The sequence below is a fragment of the Oryctolagus cuniculus genome, chromosome 12, assembly GCF_964237555.1.
Source record: "Oryctolagus cuniculus chromosome 12, mOryCun1.1, whole genome shotgun sequence".
Classification (NCBI taxonomy): Eukaryota; Metazoa; Chordata; class Mammalia; order Lagomorpha; family Leporidae; genus Oryctolagus; species Oryctolagus cuniculus.
Window position 1 is genome coordinate 44,114,418 of NC_091443.1, and position 23,921 is coordinate 44,138,338.

At 45.2% G+C, this 23,921-nt stretch overlaps 1 protein-coding gene across 14 annotated transcripts in view; it reads left to right on the forward strand.

Moving 5' to 3' along the window:
- The window catches only part of HEATR5A (HEAT repeat containing 5A), a 146,165-nt gene extending 129,008 nt beyond the window's left edge, over positions 1–17,157 (forward strand). For 13 of the 14 annotated variants that reach the window (XM_051822144.2, XM_051822146.2, XM_070053795.1 and 10 more), the window contains 4 exons: positions 1,085–1,309; positions 12,180–12,334; positions 14,907–15,120; positions 15,660–17,157. In XM_051822144.2, the coding sequence (XP_051678104.1) occupies positions 1,085–1,309; positions 12,180–12,334; positions 14,907–15,120; positions 15,660–15,967 (902 nt within the window). In that variant the 3' untranslated portion in view covers positions 15,968–17,157. Of the gene's footprint in view, positions 1–1,084; positions 1,310–11,699; positions 11,877–12,179; positions 12,335–14,906; positions 15,121–15,659 lie in introns of those variants that run through there. The other variant, XM_070053796.1, reaches the window with a different exon arrangement.
- Positions 17,158–23,921: the final 6,764 nt, after the last annotated feature.

The following is a 23,921-nucleotide window of genomic DNA, read 5'->3' on the forward strand; positions in this document are numbered from 1 at the left end:
CCCTAAGCCCAGAGGTTCATGTTCCTCCTTGTGATGCTGTTGTTCCCTCTGGCACTTGATCTGAAGTGACCCCATCACTTCTTGGCTTTTATGATTTTTCTTCCTTCAAAGTTCAACTGTAGACACATGTTATCTTTAAAGGCTTCCCTAGAAGCTCTGGTTCATGTTGAGCTTTATTTCTTCATGTAGAAACATGTTATTTATGTAGATGTGAAGCTTTTACCTGTCATATGAGGCATAAAATGTTTAAAAATAAACATACAGATTTATGAACAGATGCATATGCTTTGTTTCCAACTAAATTTTGTGTATGATATCCAACACATAATAGGTAGTCAGTAATTATGAGAGTTATTTGTTGGTAAGCAAATTTCCACCTAAATGTGTCTTGACCAATTTATGTTTTATCTTATTTTAGCCTCATGACCTTAATTAAGTTTCAGTTTGAATTAGAACTTGCACTCCTGTTCTCACACACGGTCTCACATCAAGAGTGGCAGAAAAAAATGACCAGCAGAAGATTAATGATAAAAATGTATTAAATGAGTTTTGTTGATTAGTCTCTGGGAAAAGTGAAGTTGACCATTTTAATTTCCTTACAACCATATTAAACTTACAATTGAATTTTCAACTCCTTAGTGGCCATGAAAACTTCTAATATTTTTTATTGAATGAATCTCCAAAAATTACTGGAAAAAGAGCTTAATATAAAATAAACTCAAGTGAATAGTGATGATGGTTGCACAGTGCATTTAATGTCATTGGATTATACACTTAAAATGATTAAAATTGTAGATTTTATGTAACTTATGTTTTATCAGTAAAAAAATACAAAGAACAGTAAAAGCATGATGATAGTAAATTATACAATTTAAATGACATCTCCAATTATAAACATCAAAATTTCATCCAACCTTAAAAGTCTTCATGAAGTTGCTTACATCATCTTAACAGTTACAGTCATCTATGAGAAGTAATCTTAAAAGCTAGAAATATTTAATATGTCTTCCTCATTGATGATTTCCTTTTAGGAACTATATATATAGTCTAAAATCCAGAATGTTTTTGAAAACATATCTTACAGGAAGCATCTCTGTTCTCCCTACTATATTGTACCTCACAATCGGGGTCCTCAGAGAAACTGCCGTGAAGTTACCCGGGGGCCAGTTATCTTCAACGGTTGCAGCGTCCCTGCAGGCTATGAAAGGAATATTATCTTCGCCCATGGCCCGAGCAGAAAAGAGCCACACGGCTTGGACGGACCTTCTCCGAAGTGCTTTAACAACAGTTCTTGACTGTTGGGATTCAGGTAATGAAGGCTTTTTGGAAGCAGTTATTTGGTTTGTTTTAAAAAATGAGAAGAGCCGGCGCCGCCGTAGCTCAATAGGCTAATCCTCCACCTGTGGCGCTGGCACACCGGGTTCTAGTCCCAGTCGGGGCGCTGGATTCTGTCCCGGTTGCTCCTCTTCCAGGCCAGCTCTCTGCTGTGGCCAGGGAGTGCAGTGGAGGATGGCCCAGGTCCTTGGGCCCTACACCCCATGGGAGACCAGGAGAAGCACCTAGCTCCTGGCTTCGGATCAGTGCGGTGCGCCAGCCGCAGTGGCCATTGGGGGGTGAACCAACGTCAAAGGAAGACCTTTCTCTCTGTCTCTCTCTCTCTCTCACTATCCACTCTGTCTGTCAAAAAAATAAAGATAAAAAAATAAAACCCAAGTTCCTTAAAAAAAAATGAGAAGAACAGATTTTTGAGGAGATGGCATTTACTTGATGTCACTGAGCAATCTCACCCAGAGGAAACAGGAGATTCACTACAATGTTAGAGAATTCACATACATTCTGTAGCTTTGGGTTTTAATGCAGTTACATGATAGGCTGCTTATATGTTGACAAAGACCTCCTTGAGGTATAATACTATGTTTATTTAAAAATTCTTTATAATCACTGTCTAGCTGATAAAATCAGTTACTGCTGTAAATATACCAAAAGTATGTAAGCCGTGGGTTGCCCATAAAAAAGATCAACCTGTTTCATCACTCCAGGATTTACTAGCAAAGTGACTAGCCAAGATACCAAATTGTCCTGAGACTGTTTCCTCATTAATAAATAGAAATGTTATATTGCAAGGAATTGTAAGAGTAGGTAGTAAGATGATAGATGCAAAGCTCCTCGCTTATTACCTGGTATATATCCATAAAAAAATAGCTAGGATTATTTTCAACATCTGTTTAAATTTGTTTTCCCTTTTTTTATTATTGCTATGTGGTTTTCATTTTTAACGGTATGTTTTTGTGATTGTAAGAAGTATTTTATTCATTTATTTATTTATTTTGACAGGCAGAGTGGACAGTGAGAGAGAGAGACAGAGAGAGAAAGGTCTTCCTTTGCTGTTGGTTCACCCTCCATTGGCCGGTGCGCTGCGGCCGGCGCACCGCGCTGATCCGATGGCAGGAGCCAGGTACTTATCCTGGTCTCCCATGGGGTGCAGGGCCCAAGCACTTGGGCCATCCTCCACTGCACTCCCTGGCCACAGCAGAGAGCTGGCCTGGAAGAGGGGCAACCGGGACAGAATCCGGCGCCCCGATCGGGACTAGAACCCGGTGTGCCGGCGCTGCAAGGCGGAGGATGAGCCTAGTGAGCCGTGGTGCCAGCCGGCAGTAATATCTTAATTAGGAGTGCATTTCCCGTACAATAAAAATGGTATAACTAGCAAAAAATTGTAACTATCACTTGTTGAATGAATTAGGCAGTGTCACAGTTAGATGGAGTTGGAGGAGCAAGAGGTTTATTAAGGAATAACATCTGTGAAGAGCAGAAGGGTAAAGGAAGTTGGACTGCAGTGCAGTTCCCCAACAAATTCAGTGACCCCGTCAGAGGAGCTCCGGAGCTGGATTGCCCAGTGGAGTGTCTCACATGCCACAGAGAAGGTGGCCTCACACCGCGCCTTGGATGTAGGCTTCCCGACAATGGCGTGATCTCAGGCAGCGCAGCTCCCAGCCACGTAGGCTGCCCCAGAAGGAGCTGACAGTTGACCCCACACGCCCCCTGGGCAGCACGTTCTTCCTTGAAGAGCCTCTCAGTGGTGCATCTCTGCAGCTGCCAAGAGAGGCTTCTCAGAAGGCAGGCTCTTGGAGGATCCGCAAGCACTCATCACATGGACAGCACGGAAGTGGGTTCTAGGTACAACAGTTTGATCAGCTAGAGCAGGGAGAGTGTGGAACGGGGAGTAGGAGGGAGATGCGTGGTGGCTGGTGGGGAAGTCAGATGGGAGGCAGGCCAGATTGTGGAGCATTTTACATGACTTTTTTTAAGCTTTTTATTCAGAGAAATGCATAGGAGAGCGAGGGCCCTGTCTAAGAATGGGAAATCTGGATTCATACAGGGTACCAGGAGCCAGCCACGTGGAGGAGCAGCAGACCAGAAAGATTGGGGCAGGTGGCCTGAAGGCCACACGCCCGAAGGCGTGGGATAGCAAGTGGGTCCAGCGCAAAAAGGAAAAAGGCCAAAAAGGGCCAGGCGGGCCCAGCGTGTTCCAGGCTTTTAATCCACTTCCTAAAGGGAGTGGTTAGTTACCCTGATTGGCAGGTGGACACACAGGTGTGGTCAGAAAGGGGCATGAGGTCACACAGGGGGCGTGGTGAAGGCGTGGTCTTCCAGCTCACAGACCTGATCAATTTTATTCTGTATGACTGCCTACAACAATCCCCCCTCAGACTCCATTCCCTTAATCCTAAGGGATGTTGAAGGGCATAGAATCATCACCTCTTCTGTAGCTGCTTCCTGCTGATGAGGGGCATGGTGCAGGCCCTGCCTGTCCTGGGTCTGGAAGTCTCTGCCTGTCTGATCTAACAAATTTGCTTTGTGAGCTGATTTTGACATGATTTGTGATTTGAACTGCTATTAATAGCTTATGAAATTTATTAAAGGGCTTTCATAACGGGAATAGTGTGACGGGATCTGCATTTCTGAAGAACTCTTGACAGCACTTTAGAGAAAACAAGAGTGCTACAGATAATAGAGATGCGGAATGGTGAAAAATAAAATGTTGCACCATTTTCATCAGAAGTTATTGACAGTTTGATTTAGGAGTTGAAAGGATAGAGTAATGCAGACATAGTGCCATTAACAGGAATAAAAACCAGGTTATTCAAGGGAAGACGGTAAGTTGAGTTTAAAATAGGTGCGCCGGCCGCGGGGCCATTGGAGGGTGAACCAGTGGCAAAGGAAGACTTTTCTCTCTGTCTCTCTCACTGTCCACTCTGCCTGTCAGAAAAAAAAAAAAAAAAAAAACCCTATAGGGGGACCAGCACCGTGGCTCACTTGGCTCACTTGGTTAATCCTCCGTCGCGGCGCCGGCATCCCATATGGGCGCCGGTTCTAGTCCTGGTTGCCCCTCTTCCAGTCCAGCTCTCTGCTGTGACCCGGGAGGGCAGTGGAGGATGGCCCAAGTTCTTGGGCCCTTGTACACCCGCATGGGAGACCAGGAAGAAGCACCTGGCTCCTGGGTTCAGATCTGCACAGTTCCAGCTGTGGCGGCCATTTGGGGAGTGAACCAACACAAGGAAGAACTTTCTCTCTGTCTCTCTCTCAATGTCTGTAACTCTACCTGTCAAAATAAAATTTTTTTAAAAAATGAAATGCCTGTAGGATAAGATCTAGTTGGGCAGAATGTGCAGAAATTGGGAGTTCAAGAAAATGGCCTGGGCTGGAGATGCTTTTGATCGGTGTACATTCTTTTTAAAAAAAAGATTTATTTATTTGAGAGACAGAGTTAGAGAGAGGTAGAGACAGAAAGAGAGAGAGTCTTTCATTTGGTGGTTCACTCCCCAAATGGCCGGGGCAGGCAGTGCTGAGCCAAAATGAAGCCAGGAGCTTCTTCTGGGTCTCCCCATGGGTGCAGGGGCCCAAGCACTTAGGCCGTCTGCTGCTGCTTTCCCAGGCCATAGCAGAGAGCTGGATCGGAAGAGGAGCAGCCGGGACTTGAACCATTGCCCATGAGGGATGACAGCACTGCAAGCCAGGAATTTAACCCACTGTGGCACAGCGCCAGCCCCGATCTGAGTATATTTATTTGGGAGTTGTTGGTGGAACCTATGAGCTAACTGAAGTCACTCAACTTGAGATAATATAGCAAGAAGAGATCCAAAATCAACAAGAGAGTAGACAGAGAAGATAGTGCAGTCACAGAAGGCAAATAAATGTGTTTCATAAAAAAGGAATGGTCGGCAGTATAAAGTACTGTAGAGAAGTCCAGTAATGTGGGGGCTAGGGCTCACAATGTTGAATTCAAAGATGAACTATGTGCTTCTCTTGACGAGAAGAGAAACAGCTAAAGGGAAGGTGTAGGGCCAAGGAATAATTTTTTTTTTAAGATTTTATTTTTTATTTATTTGAGAGACAGAGTTAACAGAGAGAGGTAGAGACAGAGAGAGAGGTCTTCCATCCACTGGTTTACTCCCCAGATGGCCGCAACGGCTGTAGCTACGCCGATCCAAAGCCAGGTGTCAGGAGCTTCTTCCGGGTCTCCCACGTGGGTGCAGGGACCCAAGGACTTGGGCCATCTTCCACTGCTTTCCTAGGCCATAGCAGAGAGCTGGATTGAAGAGGAGCAGCTGGGACGAGAACCAGCGCCCATATGGGATACTGGCATTTCAGGCCAGGGCTTTAACCCACTGTGCCACCACCACCGGCCCCAGGAATAATGTTTTTTAAAGATGATAACTCTAACATGAGTTCATACTTGGGGTAGGAGGAGAAAAAGATGGAGATGGTATTAGAGTTGGAGGCATTATTCCTGAAGGAGTAAAATGCACAGCCCATTTAAGAAGGAATAACCTTTGCCAATATGAGAAGAATAGGAGGCAAGAATGGAAAGTTAGTAGGTCTTTGTGTTGAGGGTGGTGATGACCTTACCTCTTTCATCAGACACAAAGAATGGTTTTTGGGTTGTGTATTAGGGAATGAGTCTAGGACTTAGAATTTAAAGTAGGCTACTGAGAGAAATTAAAGAAGGAGCTTTCGGGGCTGGTGCCATGGTGTAGAAGGTTAAGCCTCTGCCTGCGGCGCCGGCACCCTATATGGGTGCTTGTTCCAGTCTCAGCTGCTCCACTTCCAAATCAGCTCCCTGCTAATGTGCTTGGGAAAGCAGCAGAAGATGGCCCAAGTGCTTGGGCCCCTTCACCCACCTAGAAGACCTGGATGAAACTCCTGGCTTTGGCCTGGCCCTAGCTATTGCAGCCGTTTGGGGAATGAACTAGCAAATGGAAGGCTCTCTTAACTGTTTCAAATAAATAAAATAAATCTTAAAAAAATAGCTATCATTTGCTATTTAACAAATTTCTCCCGCCAAATTTAGTGGCATGAAAGAACATTCATTCATTATTGCAGTTTCTGCGGGCCAGGGACTCAGACACAGCCTAGAAGTCATTGTGGCTCAGGGTCTCAGGACGTTTGCTGTTAGGACGTCGGCCAGGACTGCAGTTGGAGGTTCCTCTCTAGGACGGCTGCCTCACTCATGGGGCTGTTGACCGGAGACCTTAGTTCCTTACTGCTCAGCCTTTCCACAAAGCTGATGCTATGGGGACTTTGCATATATCCTAGGTAAAGGATAGGGAGAATAAGGGCAGGTGTGTGGCCTAGTGATTAAGAGGCCTGCATCCCATTTCTTAGTTCAAGGCCCATGTCTGTTCTCCAGTCTGACTTCCTGCCAGTGCACACCTGGAGGCAGCAGGTAAAGACTCAAGTACTTAGATCCCTGCTACATAAGAGACCTAGATTAGATTCTCAGCTCCCCATTTCTGACTGTACCAGCCTTGGCCTTGTGGACACCTGGGTCAATGAGCTAGCAAATGGGAGCTGTTTGTATCTGCCTCTCAAAGGAATTTTGGGGTGCACATTGTGCTGCCATGGGTTAAGCCACCACTTAAGATAACCACATCCCATATCATGGTGCCAGGTCAAGTCCCGGCTACTCTACTTTGCACCTAGCTTTCTACTAATGCATTCTGGGATGCAACAGATGATGGCTTGGGTGCTGGGGCCCCTGCTTCTCATCTGGCCCAGCCCTGGCTGTTGGTAGGCATTTGGAGAATGAACCAACAGATGGCTGATATCTTCCTTCAAACCTTCCCTCTCTGTCACTCTGCCTTTCAAGTACATGGAAATAAAGAAGATTTTTAAAAGAAATTTTAAAAGAAATGAGAAAAGAGACAAAAGAAACCTAGAAGAGCTTTATCAAGACATATTTAGGAAATAGACTAGTTATGTTGCAGTTTCAAGTTGCTATAAATGACTGTAATTAACTTTGCCAAATGGGAAATATAGCCTCATGGTTAACAGGACACTCTGGAATCAAACTAATTGTGTAACATGGACAAATGAATGAGTTTTGGTTTCATTCATAAAATAGGGGAAGTGAGTACCTGCCCCATGGTGCTGTTGTGAGGACTAAATATTTTGTGTATATAGAGTATAACAGTGCTGTCACGTTAACTTTAAATGCTTAAAACTTTTCAGAGGTTTTTGATAGACTCTACCCTATTTACCCATAAAATTGTGCTTTTATTACTGCCATATGTTCCAGGTTTCTGCTCAGATTGAGCTCAAGGCTTTCTCTGACCACGCAGTGTAGACTGTGCTGGGTTGCTTCCAGTGGTTTTCTAAGATTTTTTTTTTAACGCATAGACCTTTTCACTAGCAGAAGTTAAATTATTTCTTTGCCTCCTGGTATGTAGTATGTTTTTTCTATAAGTTGTATTCTCAGTGCCTAAAAGCAGTTGACACATAGTGTCTTTTAAATAATATTTTGAATGACTATAACCAAATCCACTCTGTACTATGTATGTCCCTTCTTCATAAAGAACAGTGTATCCTGAAATTGTTTGATGAGTTGAATTTGCCACATCTTTCCTTTCAAATTGATCTTTCACAGCAAATTCATTAATTGTTTAATGAATGTTAACTCTGGAAAATAAAAGCAGATTTTTTTCTAATCAAAAATTCCTTTAGGGGCTGGCATCCCATATTGGAGTGTTGGTTCAAGTCCTGGATTCTTTTCTTCCAATCCAGCTAATTGCTAATGCAGCTGGGATGCAGGAGATGATGGCCCAAGTACTTGGAGCTCTGTCACCCATGTGGGAGTCCCAGATGGAGCTTCTGGCTCCTGGCTCCTGGCTTCTCCTTTCTCCCTGTCCCAGCCCTGGTGGTTACAGGTATTTGGGGAGTGAACTAGTGAATGGAAGATAGAGCTCTTTACCCCCATCCCGGTGTTTGTGCCTTTTAAATAAATAAATCTTCAACAACAAAATTCCTTCAAATTATTGAAGCCTCTGTTTTTAGGGTTTTTTTCTTGACTATTGAGAAATGATACATGAAGCCAGAGTGCTAAGATGTTTCACGTAGTACATGTTTTGTCAAAATACCTTAAACTTATCCAAGAAATAAAGCAATTGTCCAACCATTTCTATACTACCACACAGTTAAAATAATTAATAGCCAACTTGTATTGAACATTATGTTTTGTATGTTAGTCTAAATGCTTTACATGAATTAACTCATTTGAATCTTCATAACCCTCACCGTGAGCACTGTTTTTAATCCCCATTTTACAGATGCAGAAACGAAAGATAGTCAGATGTCCAGAGTCACACAACTAGCAAATATGTATATTATATGTATTTATTCATGTACTTTTCTTTTGTCTGTCTTGCTCTTTTTTTTTTTTTATTAAGATCGATTTTATTTATTTGAAAGAGCCAGAGAGAGAGGTAGAGACAAAGAGAGAGGTCTTCCATCTGGTTCACTCCCCAGATGGCCGCAATGGCCAGAGCTGTACCAATCCGAAACTAGGAGCCAGGAGCTTCTTCCTGGTCTCCCACACGGATACAGGGGCCCAAGGACTTGGCCATCTTCCACTGCTTTCCCAGGCCATAGCAGAGAGCTGGATCAGAAGAGGAGCAGCCTGGACTAGAACCAGCTCCCATATGGGATGCCGGTGCTCAGGCCAGGGCTTTAACCTGCTGTGCCACAGCACTTGCCCCTTGCTCGCTCTCTCTCTTTTTTTTTAAAGGTCTTCCATCTGCTGGTTCACTCTCCAAGTGGCCGCAACAGCCAGAGCTGCGCTGATCCAAAGCCAGGAGCCAGGAGCTTCCTCCGGTCTCCCACAGGGGTGCAGGGGCCCAAGGACTTGGGCCATCTTCCACTGCTTTCCCAGGCCATAGCAGAGAGCTGGATTGGAAGAGAAGCAGCCAGGACTAGAACTGGCCGCCCATATGGGATACCAGTGCCGCAGGTGGAGGATTAACCTGCTGCGCCACAGCGCCGGCCCCTCTTTTTTTCAAAATTATTTGACAGACATTGAGATCTCCCATTCACTGTTTAACATCTCCAAAGCCAGGCTGGACTGGGTTAAAGCCGGGAGCCAAGAACTCAATGCAGGTTTCCCTCATGGTGTGAGGGATCCAGTTACATGACCATCAGCCACTGTTTCCCAGGGTCTGCATTAGCAGGAGGCTGGAACCAGGAGCCACAGCTGAGCACTCCCACCCAGGCACTGTGCTGTCAGATGTAGGCATCTAAAGTGCAAAGCCAAATGCCCGCTCCTGTCTTTGGCTTTAAGATTATAATTACTTTGGTAATTCTTGGCTTTCGAATGATGTTTTTAAGTTTATTTATTCATTTTAAAGGCAGAGCAACAGAGAAAGTGATACCTTCTAACCACTGGTTCACTTCCCAGATTCCCACAACATCCAGGGCTGGGCCAGGCTGATGCCAGAATCCAGGAACTCCATCTTGGTCTCCATGTAGATGTCAGGTACCTAAGTACTTGAGCCATCACCCGCTGCTTCCCAGAGTGAACATGAACAGGGATTGGATCAGAATGCAGGTGTCCCAGGGAGTAGCCTAACCCCCACTGCACAACACCCAGCCCTAGAATGACTTAAAATACATATCTTATAATTATTTAAGTTACAGAGAGCACTCCATACATATCACTGGTTTACTCCCCAAATGTCTGCAGTAGCTGAGGGTACCAAAGCCAGGAGCTGGGAATTTAATCCACGTCTCCCATATGGGTGACAGGGACCAACTACTTGAGCCACCACTTGCTACCTCCCAGGGTGTGCATTAGGAGGAAGCCAGGGCCGGCGCCGTGGCTCAATAAGCTAATCCTCCACCTTGTGGCGCCGGCACACCGGGTTCTAGTCCCGGTCAGGGCGCCGGATTCTGTCCCGGTTGCCCCTCTTCCAGGCCAGCTCTCTGCTATGGCCAGGGAGTGCAGTGGAGGATGGCCCAGGTGCTTGGGCCCTGCACCCCATGGGAGACCAGGAAAAGCACCTGGATCCTGGCTCCTGCCATCGGATCAGCGCGGTGCGCCGGCTGCAGCGGCGGCCATTGGAGGGTGAACCAACGGCAAAGGAAGACCTTTCTCTCTGTCTCTCTCTCTCACTGTCCACTCTGCCTGTCAAAAAATAAAAAAAATAAAAAAAAATTTAAAAAAAAAAAAAAAAGGAGGAAGCCAGGACCCAGGTACCCTGATGTGGGATGCAGGGTCTTAAGCACTAAACCAAATACCCACCCCTGTAATACACATCTTAGAACCTACCACATTTTTCTTTTTTTCAAGAAAAGATTTCATTTGAAGGGCAGAGTTACAGAGAGAGGGAGAAGAGAGAACTTCCTTCCACGGATTCACTCTGTAAATAGCTGCAATAGCCAGGGTTGGGCTAAGCAGAAACTTGGAGCCTGGAACTCCATCCAGGTCTCCCATGTGGGCAGCAGGGGCCTAGTCATTGGGCCATCTTGTGCTGTTCTCCCAGGTGCCTCAGCATGGAGCTGGATCAGAATTGGAATAGTGCTGTGGCGTAGCAGGTAAAGCTGCTGCCTTCATTGCTGGCATCCCATATGAGTGCCGGTTCGAGTCCCGGCTGCTATGGCCTCAAAAAGCAGTAGAAAATGGCCCAAGTCCTTGGGCCCCTGCACCTGCTAGAAGACCCAGTAGAAGCTCCTGGCTCCTAGCTTCCAATTGGCACAGCTCTGGCCACTGCGGCCAATTGAGGAGTGAACTAGAAGATGGAAGACCTCTCTCTCTCTCTGCCTCTCCTCTGTGTAACTCTGACTTTCAAACAAATAAATATTAAAAAAAAAAAAAAAAAAAGGAACAGCCCAGAAGCAAACCAGCACTCCTACAGGATGCCAGTGTCGCAGATGGTAGCTTAACCCGCTATGGCACAAGGGCTGCCCCGCCACATTCTTAAGTGCTTATTGACTATAACTATTGTGTACCTAAGAGAAATTGTTGCTCCCAAACTAAAGACAACTTCTCACAGATATATATAGCAGTACATATGATGTTTATTTAAAAAAATATATATTTATTTATTTGAAATGTAGAGTTACAGAGAGGCAGAAAGAGAAAGATCTTCCATCCACTGGTTCACTTCCCAAATGGCCCCAATGGCCACAGCTGGGCCAATCCAAAGCCAGGAGCTTCTTCCAGGTCTCCCACATGGGTGCAGGGGCCCCAGGACTTGGGTCATCTTCTACTGCTTTCCCAGGCCATAGCAGAGAGCTGGATCGGAAGTGGAGCTGCCAGGACTCAAATCGGCACCCATGTGGGATGCTGGCACAGCAGGTAGTGGCTTTACCTGCTAGGCCAGAGCACTGACCCCATGATCTGTTTCAAATAGATCATTTCTCTTTAGTTGACCGCACACACCAAGGACTTGATGAAGTCAGTCTACTGACTGCTATCACAGTATTCATTCTGTCTACCAGTCCAGCAGAAACTACCATCCTATACCTTCAAGAGTGCTGTATTGAAAATTTTAAGGCAACTTTTTAATTAATTAATTTATTTATTTATGAGCCAAAGTTACAGAGAAGAGAGAGAGGGGGAGACGGAGTCTTCTATCTGCTATTTCACTATCCAGTGGTCAAAACGGCTGGAGCTGGGCTGATCTGAAGCCAGGAGCCAGGAGCTTCTTGGTCTCCCTCATGGGTGCAGGGGTTCAAGCACTGGGGCCACCCTTTATTGCTTTTCCAGGCACATTAGCAGGGAGCTGGATTGGAAGTGGAACAGCCAGGACTTGTGCCCATATGGGTTGCCGGTTCTGCAGAGGCTCAACCTGCTACACCACAGTACCAGCCCCATGATCTGTTTTTAATAGATCTTTTCTCTTCAGTTGACAGCACACACCAAGGACTTGATGAAGTCAGTCTACTGACTGCTATCACAGTATTCATTCTGTCTACCAGTCCAGAGGTAACTACCATCGCGTGCCTTCAGGAGCGCTGTATTGAAAAATTTAAGGCTACTCTTAAGATAAAAGATCCTATGGTAAGAATCTGCTATTAGAGATGTTTGTAATAGGATTATGTTCAAGGTTTTGCAAAACTTTTCTTCTGTGATTTTGTTTGCTTCAACAAAAAGTATCAGACTACAGTTTTTTATTTTTAGCTTTGGCATGAATGCCTGTTCTTGGGGTGATAAAACCAAATAATAATGGCCTTGTTCTGCTGCCCTAAGAGTAGAGGGTAGTGGTGGAGAGATGTTAAAAAATTAAATTTGGAATGTGGGCTTCTTAAAATTAATGTAGCTCCAGTACTTTACAGAGAATAAGACCGTTGGATAGCTTACTGTAGTAGATTTCCTTTAAAAGGGAAGTTTGGGCTTGGAGGAGCAGAGGTTCCAGCACATGCTTTCAGTATCATGGTTGTGAAATCCTGGGCCCAGAACAGAGCCAACACACACAAGTTGGTCGCATTTCTTTATGGCTCCTTCACTGTGGGCGATGCAAGTCCTGTGGCAGTGTGAGAGAATTCAGAGACATGGACAAAGGCACAGGAGAGAAAGCAGGATTTCTTTCTTTCTTTCTTCTTCTTCTTCTTCTTCTTTTTTTTTTTTTTTTTTTTGACAGGCAGAGTGGACAATGAGAGAGAGACAGAGAGAAAGGTCTTCCTTTGCCATTGGTTCACCCTCCAATGGCCACCGCGGCCGGCGCGCTGCAGCCAGCGCACCATGCTGATCCAATAGCAGGAGCCAGGTGCTTCTCCTGGTCTCCCATGGGGTGCAGGGCCCAAGTACCTGGGCCATCCTCCACTGCACTCCCGGGCCACAGCAGAGAGCTGGCCTGGAAGAGGGGCAGCCGGGACAGAATCCGGCGCCCCAACCGGGACTAGAACCTGGTGTGCCGGCCCCACAAGGCGGAGGATTAGCCTAGTGAGCCGCGGCGCTGGCCTTTTTTTTTTTTTTTTTTTTTTTTTTTTTTTTTTTTTTTTTGACAGGCACAGTGGACAGTGAGAGAGAGAGAGACAGAAAGGGGAAAGCAGGATTTATTTAAAGAGACAGTACACACTCAGGGATGTGGACGGCCTTTCTCCATGAGGAAAAAGCAGTGACTGCTGCTACCAAAGCTGGGGTTGCCCTGTATAGGGTAAGAGGTGTGCCCTAGTTGAATGTACAAATGGGCTGGAGTTTGGGTGGGGCTTCTGTGCTCAAGTGACCTGTAGGAAGATGTCCTGGCTTCTCCACATGGAGCTGCAGCATACATATGGCTGTCATGGCGTCTCCTGCATGAGGGGGAAGTGGATGTGCAAGCCTGCAGCCAGTCTCTTAGCTCCTTTGCTAACTCCCTGCCTAGCTCAACAGCACCTTCATTTAGGAATTTCCTGTTGTTCTCTGTGCTACAAGATGAGTTTGTAGCCCAGGATCTCAATATATCTACTCCTAAAGATAAAGGAACCAGTTTGGTGTCCAAAAAAAAAAAGAAAAAAAACATAATCATTCAAATGCCATCAGATTAACTAGCTAAAAGATGATTCCTGTACTTGTCTCATTCATCTCTTGCTCCCTCAGGAGCTTTGTGCAGCAGGCTCCAAGTGGTGGGCTTCATGTTTGGGAGGGTCCTTAAAACCTTCAGACTACGCATTTGAACATCAAATCATGTATTTTGGGCTGAAACATTTTCTGTAATCATCAAATCCTTTTCAAGTTTGTGTGCACTTCATTGTTTTCTTGTGTTTTACGTATGTAATGGAGAGGGGCATGAGGGAGCATATGGGAACCAGAGAAAAAAAGACAAATGAGCACTGAGGCTGTCCTTCCAGTGGTAGCTCTGTGCCTCTATCCCATTCCGAAATGTCATAGCCACTGATGGCATCGAAGTCTGAAAACCGTCAGCATGGATTTCCAAGGTTAAAAATAGATTAGGAATAAATTTAAATATAGTGCCCTTATAGTTTTGTATTTGAGAGGCAGAGGAGAAGAAAAAGGACAGAGCTCCCATCTGCTGATTCAATCCCCAAATGCCAGGTAACCACTCCTGGTCTTGTACAAGAGTGGCAGTAGGAGCCAGCGCTGTGGCGTAGTGGGTAAAGCCACTACCTGCAATGCTGGCATCCCACATGGGTGCTGGATCGAGTCCCGGCTGCTCCTCTTCCGATCCAGCTCTCTGCTATGACCTGGGAAAGCAGTAGAGCATGGTACAAGTCCTTGGGCCCCTGCACCCATGTAGGAGACGGAGGAAGCTCCCGGCTCATGGCAACAGCTCCAGCTGTTGCGGCCAACTGGGGAGTGAACCAGCAGATGGAAGACCTCTCTCTCTTTCTCTCTGCCTCTCCTCTCTCTCTAACTCTGATTTTAATATAAATAATAAAATAATTCTTTAAAAAAAAGTGACAGTAACCCAGTTACTTGAGCCACTACCTGCTGCCCCCAGGGTCTGCATTAGCGGAAGCTCAAGTCAGGTGCTGGAGCCAAGTACTGGACTCAGGCACCCTAATGGATATGGGACACCGACATCTAAACTGCTAGGCTAAATGTCCCCTTGTTCCCCTTGGCTACTTTAACTATAGTGTTCTCAGAGACTTTAACTTACAGTATATGCCGTTCTTGTCTCTTATTCATCTAGGTACAAATCAAGACCTATCAGCTATTACATTCCATTTTTCAGTATCCAAATCCAGCTGTTTCCTACCCGTACATATACTCTTTGGCATCCTGTATTGTGGAAAAACTGCAGGAAATAGACAAGAGAAAACCTGAAGACAGCACTGAGATGCAGATCTTTCAGGAGGGCATAAAAGTCTTGGAAGCATTGGTTACTGTTGCTGAAGAACACCACCGTAAGTGTCGGAACTAAACTCACTGCAACTCTGAATCTCTCGAAAATCAGAATTTTATTTATTTTTTTGTTACTTTTTATTTCCTTGAAAGGTAGAGAGAGAGCTTTCATCTGCTGGTTCACTCCCCAAATGCCTACAACAGCCAAGACTGGGCCTGGTAGAAGCCAGGAGCCCAGAATTCCATCAGGTCTCTTATGTGAGTGGCAGAGACTCAAGTCCTGGAGCCATCACCTGCTATGCCTCCCAGGACGTACTGATTAGTAGGAAGCTCAATCAAAGTGGAGGACCTGGGCTCTGCCACTGTGCCACAGTGGCCCATCCCTTTGAATTTTAATGATCAGCATTCAGTTGATTACATTTCATCTGTATTTCACATTTCATTGAAAAGCAGGTGTTATATTTGTCCCAAGTATTGACATTAATTTCGGAGAAGAGACTGGAAGAATTGTTTTCCTTCTAGGAAGGAAAAATGTGTACAGATGAAGTGCTCCTGTAGCCTTCACAGTGAACCTCATGTCCCTGATGTGCTTCCTCTGCAGGCTCTCAGCTGGTGTCCTGTCTTTTGCCCATCCTCGTTTCCTTCCTTTTGGATGAGAATGCTCTGGGAACTGCAACTGCAACAATGAAAAATTTACACGACTTTGCTTTGCAAAATCTCATGCATATTGGGCCTCAGTATTCATCAGTTTTTAAAAATGTAATGGCTTCTTCTCCAGCCCTGAAAGCCCGCCTTGAGGCTGCTATTAAAGGAAATCAGGAAAGTGTCAAAGTTAAGTTACCAACATCTAAACATAGTAAGAACCCTGGGAAGAATTCAAGCATCCAATTAAAGACCAATTTCCTCTGATGTTACTTTTTTGGAACTGTAAGCACCTTAATGTAATACCCAATGATTTCCTTCCCTTTGGGGACAAAAGTGACATTTCAGACACAAGTGCACTTGCAAGTCTAGTTGGTTGTGTTTACTTTAATAGCTGTCAATTTTCAAAGTGATAGCAAACTTAACATTTTTCTTGGAGTCTTTTTTTCATTTATTGAAACCATAGAGCTGACAGAGTTCTTGCCAGGAATTTCAAAAAAGTGGTAAAGAACTAAATTTTATTTAACAGTCTACTGCTTTACAAACAAAAGGGATTCTTCTAACAGTCTATATACACATGGTGTACTTAATACTGTGGCAGATACAGATTTGACGCTTAAATGATCTGCACTTACATTGTATCCAATTATTGATTTAAAATTCTGCCTTGGTCAGTAATAGCATTAAAGTTTCCTGTGTTTGTCAAACAAGATTAAGTGATTGGAAACCTGTAAAAGAAACTTGGTTTAGAATTAGCCAATAAATAATTGTACAAATTAATCATAGCCCTAAAGTGTGGCATAAGATCTGGCTTCAGTAAATGCCATGGTTTTTCACATTTTGGTTTAGTTTGTGTTGGGTTCAGAAAATGAGTTGTATTCCTTCTAAACAGAACAGGGCACCTCCACTTTACTGTTTCTCAGGTGGATTTTCTGTTACCTCCATTCCCAACAATTGGGTTCATTTTCATTTGTGGCAAACATTCATATCAATGAGTTTAATACCTGTTCATATCTGTATTGTATTTAGATCAACTGTGGGTTTATATAAATGCCAAATTTAGTACAATAGACATGTCATCAAGGAATACAAGTATTTTTCTTAATACAAAACATATTTTAATATAGAAAAATGTAATGACAAAGTCTTATTGGTTGAAAAGTATTTTTAACTCTGTTCATGATCACTGATTCTCCTTCCAAATCCATGTTAAACTGTATGAATCAAGCACTATGTCAAAAGAAATGACTTCTCTATTAAAAATTACAAAAGGAAGTGATAGAGGCATACTCAGAACCGAGAAAACACTTTAACCCCAGCAAGAGCAATGTGATGTACTCTATTTTATTATGTTTGTATATAAATACTCTTGTAAATTGTTGCGAATAAACACATTTGACAAATTCTAACACCACAATCAATTTTTCTAAATACACAAATAAAGCTAATTTTCTGTATCCTTCTTGTATTTTAAATTATTTTACCCATAAAAAGATGGCTGGTTAGTCTCTCAGACTCCAGAAAATCAATTCTGTCAAGTAAGTAAGATCTCTTTGTAACTTGGTCTCTGTGGCCTAGTGGACTATGCCTCCACCTGTGGTGCCAGCATCCCATATAGCACTAGTTCCAAGTCCTGGCTGTTCTACTTCTGATCCAGTTCCCTGCTTTTGCACCTGAGAAAGCAGCAGAAGATGACCCAAGTACTTGGGCCCCTGCACCCATGTGGGAGACCCAGAAGAAGCTCCTGGCTCCTGGCTTCAGCCTGGCATAGCCCCGGCCATGGGGGCCATTTGAGGAATGAACCAGTGGATGAAGATTTCTCTCTCTGCCTCTTCCTTTCAAATAAATAAATCTTTTCTGAAAAATTAAAGATTTTAACAGCTTTATCACAGCGAGTGAAGCTGCTGTCTATGGTGCCTCATCCCCCAAGGCACCAGTTTGAGTGAGTCCCAGCTGCTCCACTTCTGATCCAGCTCCTTGCTGATGCACTTGGGAAAGCAGCGGAGGATGGCCCAAGTGCCTGGGCCCATGGACTCACATCAGAGATATGGAAGAAGCTCCTGGCTCCTGGTTCCTGCCTGGCCCAACCCTAACCATTGCAGCCATCTGAGGGAATTAAATAGCGGATGGAAAGTCTCTTTCCTTTTCTCTGTGGCTCTACTTTAAAAAAAAAAAAAATCAGCCGGCGCCGCGGCTCACTAGGCTAATCCTCCACCTTGTGGCGCCGGCACACCGGGTTCTTCTAGTCCCGGTCGGGGTGCCGGATTCTGTCCCGGTTGCCCCTCTTCCAGGCCAGCTCTCTGCTGTGGCCAGGGAGTGCAGTGGAGGATGGCCCAGGTGCTTGGGCCCTGCACCCCATGGGAGACCAGGAGAAGCACCTGGCTCCTGGCTCCTGCCATCGGATCAGCGCGGTGCGCCGGCTGCAGCGCGCCGGCCGCGGCGGCCATTGGAGGGTGAACCAACGGCAAAGGAAGACCTTTCTCTCTGTCTCTCTCTCTCACTGTCCACTCTGCCTGTCAAAAAAAAAAAAAAAAAAATCTTTAAAAAAAAAGATTTAATAGCTGGGATTTGTGTTACCAAATGAAGTAGGTTCATTGCCCCCATGTACACAAAACCCAACCTGTGTGGTCATGTTTTTTTGGGAAAAGAAAGGTTTTTTTATGTGGTGAACACAGTGATAAAACCCAAATCTCACTTCTCAATCCAGGGTCCAGAAAGAGAAGTCACAGTACAGTCACAACCGTGGGCCTGAGGATGGGTCAGTTGGCAGAAATTGTGATTTTCAGACTCCTCTCTTCCTAAAGCTCCTGGCTCTTTTTTATTTATTTGAGAGGTAGGGAGATGGAGCAAGCTCCCATCCACTGGTTCACTCCCCAAATGCCCACAACAGCCAGCTGGGGAAAGCTGAAGCCAAGAAGCTAGTCAGTCTCCCACATGGGTGGTACTTGCCATCACCAATGCCTCCAAAGGGCTGCCTTGGCAGGAAGCTGGAATCTGGAGAAAAGCCACGACTCAGGTGGCCCACCCAGTATCCTAACCACTAGGCCAAACGCCTGCCCTTGCCTGCCTCTTCTGTTTCCCTTCATTCTCCCAGTGTTGGTGCCAAGCGGGGAGATGCTCATGTTCTCTTTGTGCACTTGTGCACCTCAGCTGGGCAGTCTGCATCTAGTTGAAACTGATTTAGGCCAGCTTGGTGGTAAGCCTGTGAAAACAACTTGAGGAATCTTGATTTAGTAACCTGACTTAAGGCTGAAACCTATTGTTAAAGAAACAGGTGGGGTAGGTTTCTGGGAAAGGAGCAGGAAAACAGCAGAGGTCGTTGCGTTTCAGGGGTATCAAGAGATCTGACTAAGGTGGCAACAGCCTGGTTTCAACTGCACCCGTGGTTCTGATCCCAGGGTCCACACTAGAGACAGAAAAAGTGCCCCAGCATGCCCTGGTTCATCCTAATACAGCTTTTCTCTTTCCTATGCTCCAGGCTCCTCATTCTGAAAATGCTGTCAGTCACATTTATTCAAACTGTAACCGAAAGGTTTCGTACTACTATAAGCAGGAAGGTGTTAGAAAGTAAATACAAGTATCTTCCACAGTTTCTGTGGCAGTATTATTTGGTTAGACATTGACCTAAGTTCTGATGTTTTTTAATATTTATTTACTTGAAAGGCACAGTGACAGGGAGAAGGGAGAGACACAAGGGAGGCTTTCCATCTGGTGGTTCACTGCCCAAATGGAAGAAAATGCTAGGGCTGGATCAGGCCTAAGCCAGGAGCCTGGAACTCCATCCGGGTCTCTGTAGATGACAGGGGCCCTAGCACTTGGTCCATCTTCTGCTGCTTTTCTCAGGTACATTAGCAGGGAGCTGAATTGGAAACAGCAGCTGGCACTGGAACCAGTGCTCTGATACAGTATGCTGGAGTCCAAAGTGGTTTAGCCCACTGAAGTTACGTCAACCCCAGTTCTGATTATCTTAAAGGTGAATCATTAAAAAATACACCCAGAGGGGCCAGCACTGTGATGGTGTAGCAGGTAAAGCCACCGCTTGTAGTGCCGACATACCATATGGATGCTGGTTCGAGTCCCGGCTGCTCCACTTCCCATCCAGCTCTACTATGGCCTGGGAAAGCAGTAGAAGATGGCCCAAGTCCTGGGGACCCTGCACTCATGTGGGAGACCCAGAAGAAGCTCCTGGCTTTGGTTTGGCCCAGCTCCAGCCATTGCGGTCATTTGGGGAGTGAACTAGAAGATGGAAGACTCTGCCTTTTTCTGTAATTCTGCCTTTCAAATATATAAATAAATCATTAAAAATACACCCAAATATCTTTACATCTATTTCATTTTAATGAGTCTCAAGTTGGGATAAAGTAGTGACAATCTTAGTATCTTGGTAACTTCACAAATTAAGTGTGCCAATTAGCAACTCTATGAAATTAAAGTGGTAGATTTGTCTTGAGCTTTACAGAGGCAAAGCTACCACTAGACTCTTTTTGTTTAACCATTCCTTAAAACCTTACGGAAAGATGAAAGGTAATGATGGATATAATAGAATTTTATTCATATAGCACTGAAGCAAAATCTTTACTATTATGAAAAACCTCAAATCAACTTAAAAGGAACATGAGAGGCTTAAAAGATGCAAATTGCTGTAAAAGAGGGAGGTGCCAGGAAGCCCAGAGGAAAAAACTGGGGGCTCCCAAGAGGGAGTTCCTGGCAAGAGAAGCCCACGCCAGGGGCCTGGGGAACAGCACTTCCGTGGTGGAGGAGATGCACGCCGACGAGCTCCTGCATCCTTCACTCTAACACTGGGTTCTCGTTGCAAGGGAACGAGTTAGACCCTCCAAGTAATGAACTACAATGCTAAGAAAAAACTGACAGAGTGTACAGTAACTCCAAACTCCCCCAAAAACACACAAAAAAAACGATTAAATGTTGACTTGCGGGCATCCCCGCTGCCTCCCCCGAGTCACCTGTCTCCGGCCACTTTCCCTGGACATCTTAACATGACTGCGCCTCGTGAGCCCCTCCCTTGCCACTCCCATGCACCTTCATAAGCAGCACCCATGTCGGAGCCCAGAGTCACCCCCAGTCCGGCCTCTACCAGACCTTCACTGTGCCTGCTTTGGCTCCGCCCCAGCCCGATTCCTTCCCCCATCCTCTCCCGCAGCCGTTGTCCTCTCAGATACTGGCCTCTCTGGAGCAGCTGATTGGTTAAGACTTGGAACCCCCAGAGCCCATATCTGAGTGCCTGGTTTCCTTCCAATCCAGGCTTCCTGCACATGCACACCCTGCGAGGCAGGAGGTGATGGCTCAGGTGCTTGGGTCCCTGCCACCCACGTGGGAGACCCTGGGATTGAGTTCTGAGCTCCTAGCTTTGACCTGGCCCTGCCCCGGCTGTTGTAGGCATTTGTGGAGTGAACCAGTAGAGGGAAGCTCTCTTGATTTTTTTCACTCTCTCTCTTTCTGCCTTTCAAATAAAATGAAAATAATTAATTTTAAAAATGTTGACTTGTTTCTGGCAGTTCAAGGACTGCATTATTCTGCATTAGGCCACAGTCCTAAAGCTTCAAGTCTGGCTGTTTCCTTCTAGAGCACCACTAATATTCATCACTAAGTCCAGATAATTATAACCTTTTCCATAAACTGGATAAACTTCCCTCTTTACAAATAACTCACTAACCTTTATAAGACCTCAGTTCATCAGGAGAAACTGATCTCCACGTTCACTAGAAATTCAGTTAGCCAACAACTGGCTGGCTGAAGTGATCCACTAGTTAACGAACTGTGCCCGTATTGATGTTTCTGTCTACCAGTTTATCTAACTGCTGGCTGGACTTTTTAGCTTTGAGGACATGGGAAATTTTGTGTTGCGATACAGATCTAGAATATATCCAATGTAGACAACAAATAAAATCCCAGGATGTGTGAATTCAAAGGTGCTGTCTTCCTTTGAAATACATTTTTCATTGGTTAGGACACCCACACTATTCTGTGGAACTGGGCATTATAAAATGATGGCTCTGGGACTAGTGGACTAAGCCTCTTCCTGGAGTGCTAGAATCCCTTATGGGCACCGACCGGTTCAAGTCCCAGCTGCTCCATTTCTCATCCAGCTCTCTTCTAACGTGCCTGGGAAAGCATCAGAAGATGACCCAAGTGCTTGGACCCCTGCACCCACGTGGGAGATCCAGAAGAAGCTCTTGGCTTCAGATCAGCCCATCTCCAACCACTGCAGCCATTTGGGGAGTGAACCAGCAAATGGAAGACCTTTCCCTCTGTCCCTTTCTCCGTCTGGAACTCTAACTCTCAAACAAATAAATAAAATTTAAAAAAACAAAAAATCTCATGGCTCCACGGGCTACTGGGAGAAGGTTCTGATTCCTTGATAGGCATTCCTGTGTGTGTCTATATGTCACTTTTCAGGTAGACAGTGCATTTCCAAAATATAAACCTATTTTTGGAAAAGTATTTTAACAATTCCTAGTGTTCTATATTTTTTTAAGAAAATAAGAAGTCACTACTGCCAATGAAAAACTGGCATTGATAATGTTTTGCTTAATGGAATCAAAATGTAATTCCTTTTTCTAGAAAAACAATTAGAGGCAAAAAAAAAAACCTTTATAAGCAGAAATACAGAAACATACACAAACCATGTACATATATCAGAAACAGCACACTGCTATATAAAATATTCCAAGAAAGAACAAAACAAAGTATTTTAAAAAGCAATTTAAAGTATGCCAGGGACACAGCCAGAGCAGTGTAGCCGGAGCTGTTACTGGAGGCAGTCCATGCAGCCCCAGAAGGAAATGTGCGTACCAAACCGGGGCTCTGTACCGCACAGGGAGGCCCGCCGGCCCCAGCAGCGCTCTGTGGATCACTTGCTTCTGTTGCTGATTTCACAGGCCTTGGGCCTTCTATTTTTTAATCAAATGGTGGAGGACTGGAGTGGTCACCACTCCCTGAACTGCAAGTACCTGTGCTTCCCACTGCCCCTCCTCCATAGTAGTGTCAAATACTAAAAAGCACATCATTGAAGCTCCTTAAAAAGTAATTTCCTGCACTATGGAAATGCACCACGGTCACCAGATGCACAGTGAGTCAACGTCAAGTGAGAAGCTCTTCTACTTCCTGATTTCCAGGCAGCTGGGTTGTGACTCCGGCACTTGGCTACCGTTTTCGTGGCAGACGCTCACTGTGTTCATTAATGTGGACATCCTGATCTCTCATTTGCTACAAGACGAAGATGTCGCCTTAGCTGTTTGGTTTATATTCTTTTCAAAAATCTTTTAAAATTTATTTTACCTCTTTGAAAGGCAGAGAGACAGAGATCTTCTATTCACTGGTTCGCTCCCTAGATGCCTGCAACAACCAAGGCTGGGCCAGACCAAAGTCAGCAGCTGGGAATTCATTCTGAGTCTCCTACATGGTCAGCAAGGACGAAACTACTTAAGCCTCCCAGGGCACGCATTAGCAGGAAGCAGGAATGGCCCAGGCACTCTCATACCGGATCTGAGCGTCCCAACCAGTGGCTTAACCACCACACCAAATACCTGCTCTCAATTTATAAATTTATAAATTTTTAAAAGATTTATATTATTTATTTATTTGAAAGGTAGAGTTAGAGAGAGAGAGAGAAGGAGAGATATACAGAGAGAGAAACGGGGAGATCTTCCATCTGCTGGTTCACTCCCCAAATGGCCACAACAGCTAGGGCTGGGCCAGGCCAAACCAGGATCCAAGAAATCCATCCAGGTCTTCCATGTGGATAGCAGGGACCTAAGCACTTGGGCCATCTTTTGCTGCTTTCCCCAGCACATTAGCAGGAAGCTGAATCAGAAGCAGAGTAAGCAAGCAAGCAAAGGGTTAACCCACTGCAACAAAAAACTGGTCCCTGACAACCAGGTTTTTTTGTTGTTTTTTTTTTTTTTAAGATTTATTTATTTACTTGAAAGTCAGAGTTACACAGAGAGAGAAGGAAAGGCAGAGAGAGAGAGAAAGGTCTTCCATCCTCTGGTTCACTCCCCAGTTGGCTGCAACGGCCAGAGCTGCACCAATCTGAAGCCAGGAGCCAGGAGCTTCTTCTGGGTCTCCCACGTGGGTGCAGGGGCCCAAGGACTTGGGCCACCTTCTACTGCTTTCCCAGGCCGCAGCAGAGAGCTGGATCGGAAGTGGCACATCCAGGACTCGAACTGGCACCCATATGGGATACCAGCACTGCAGGCAG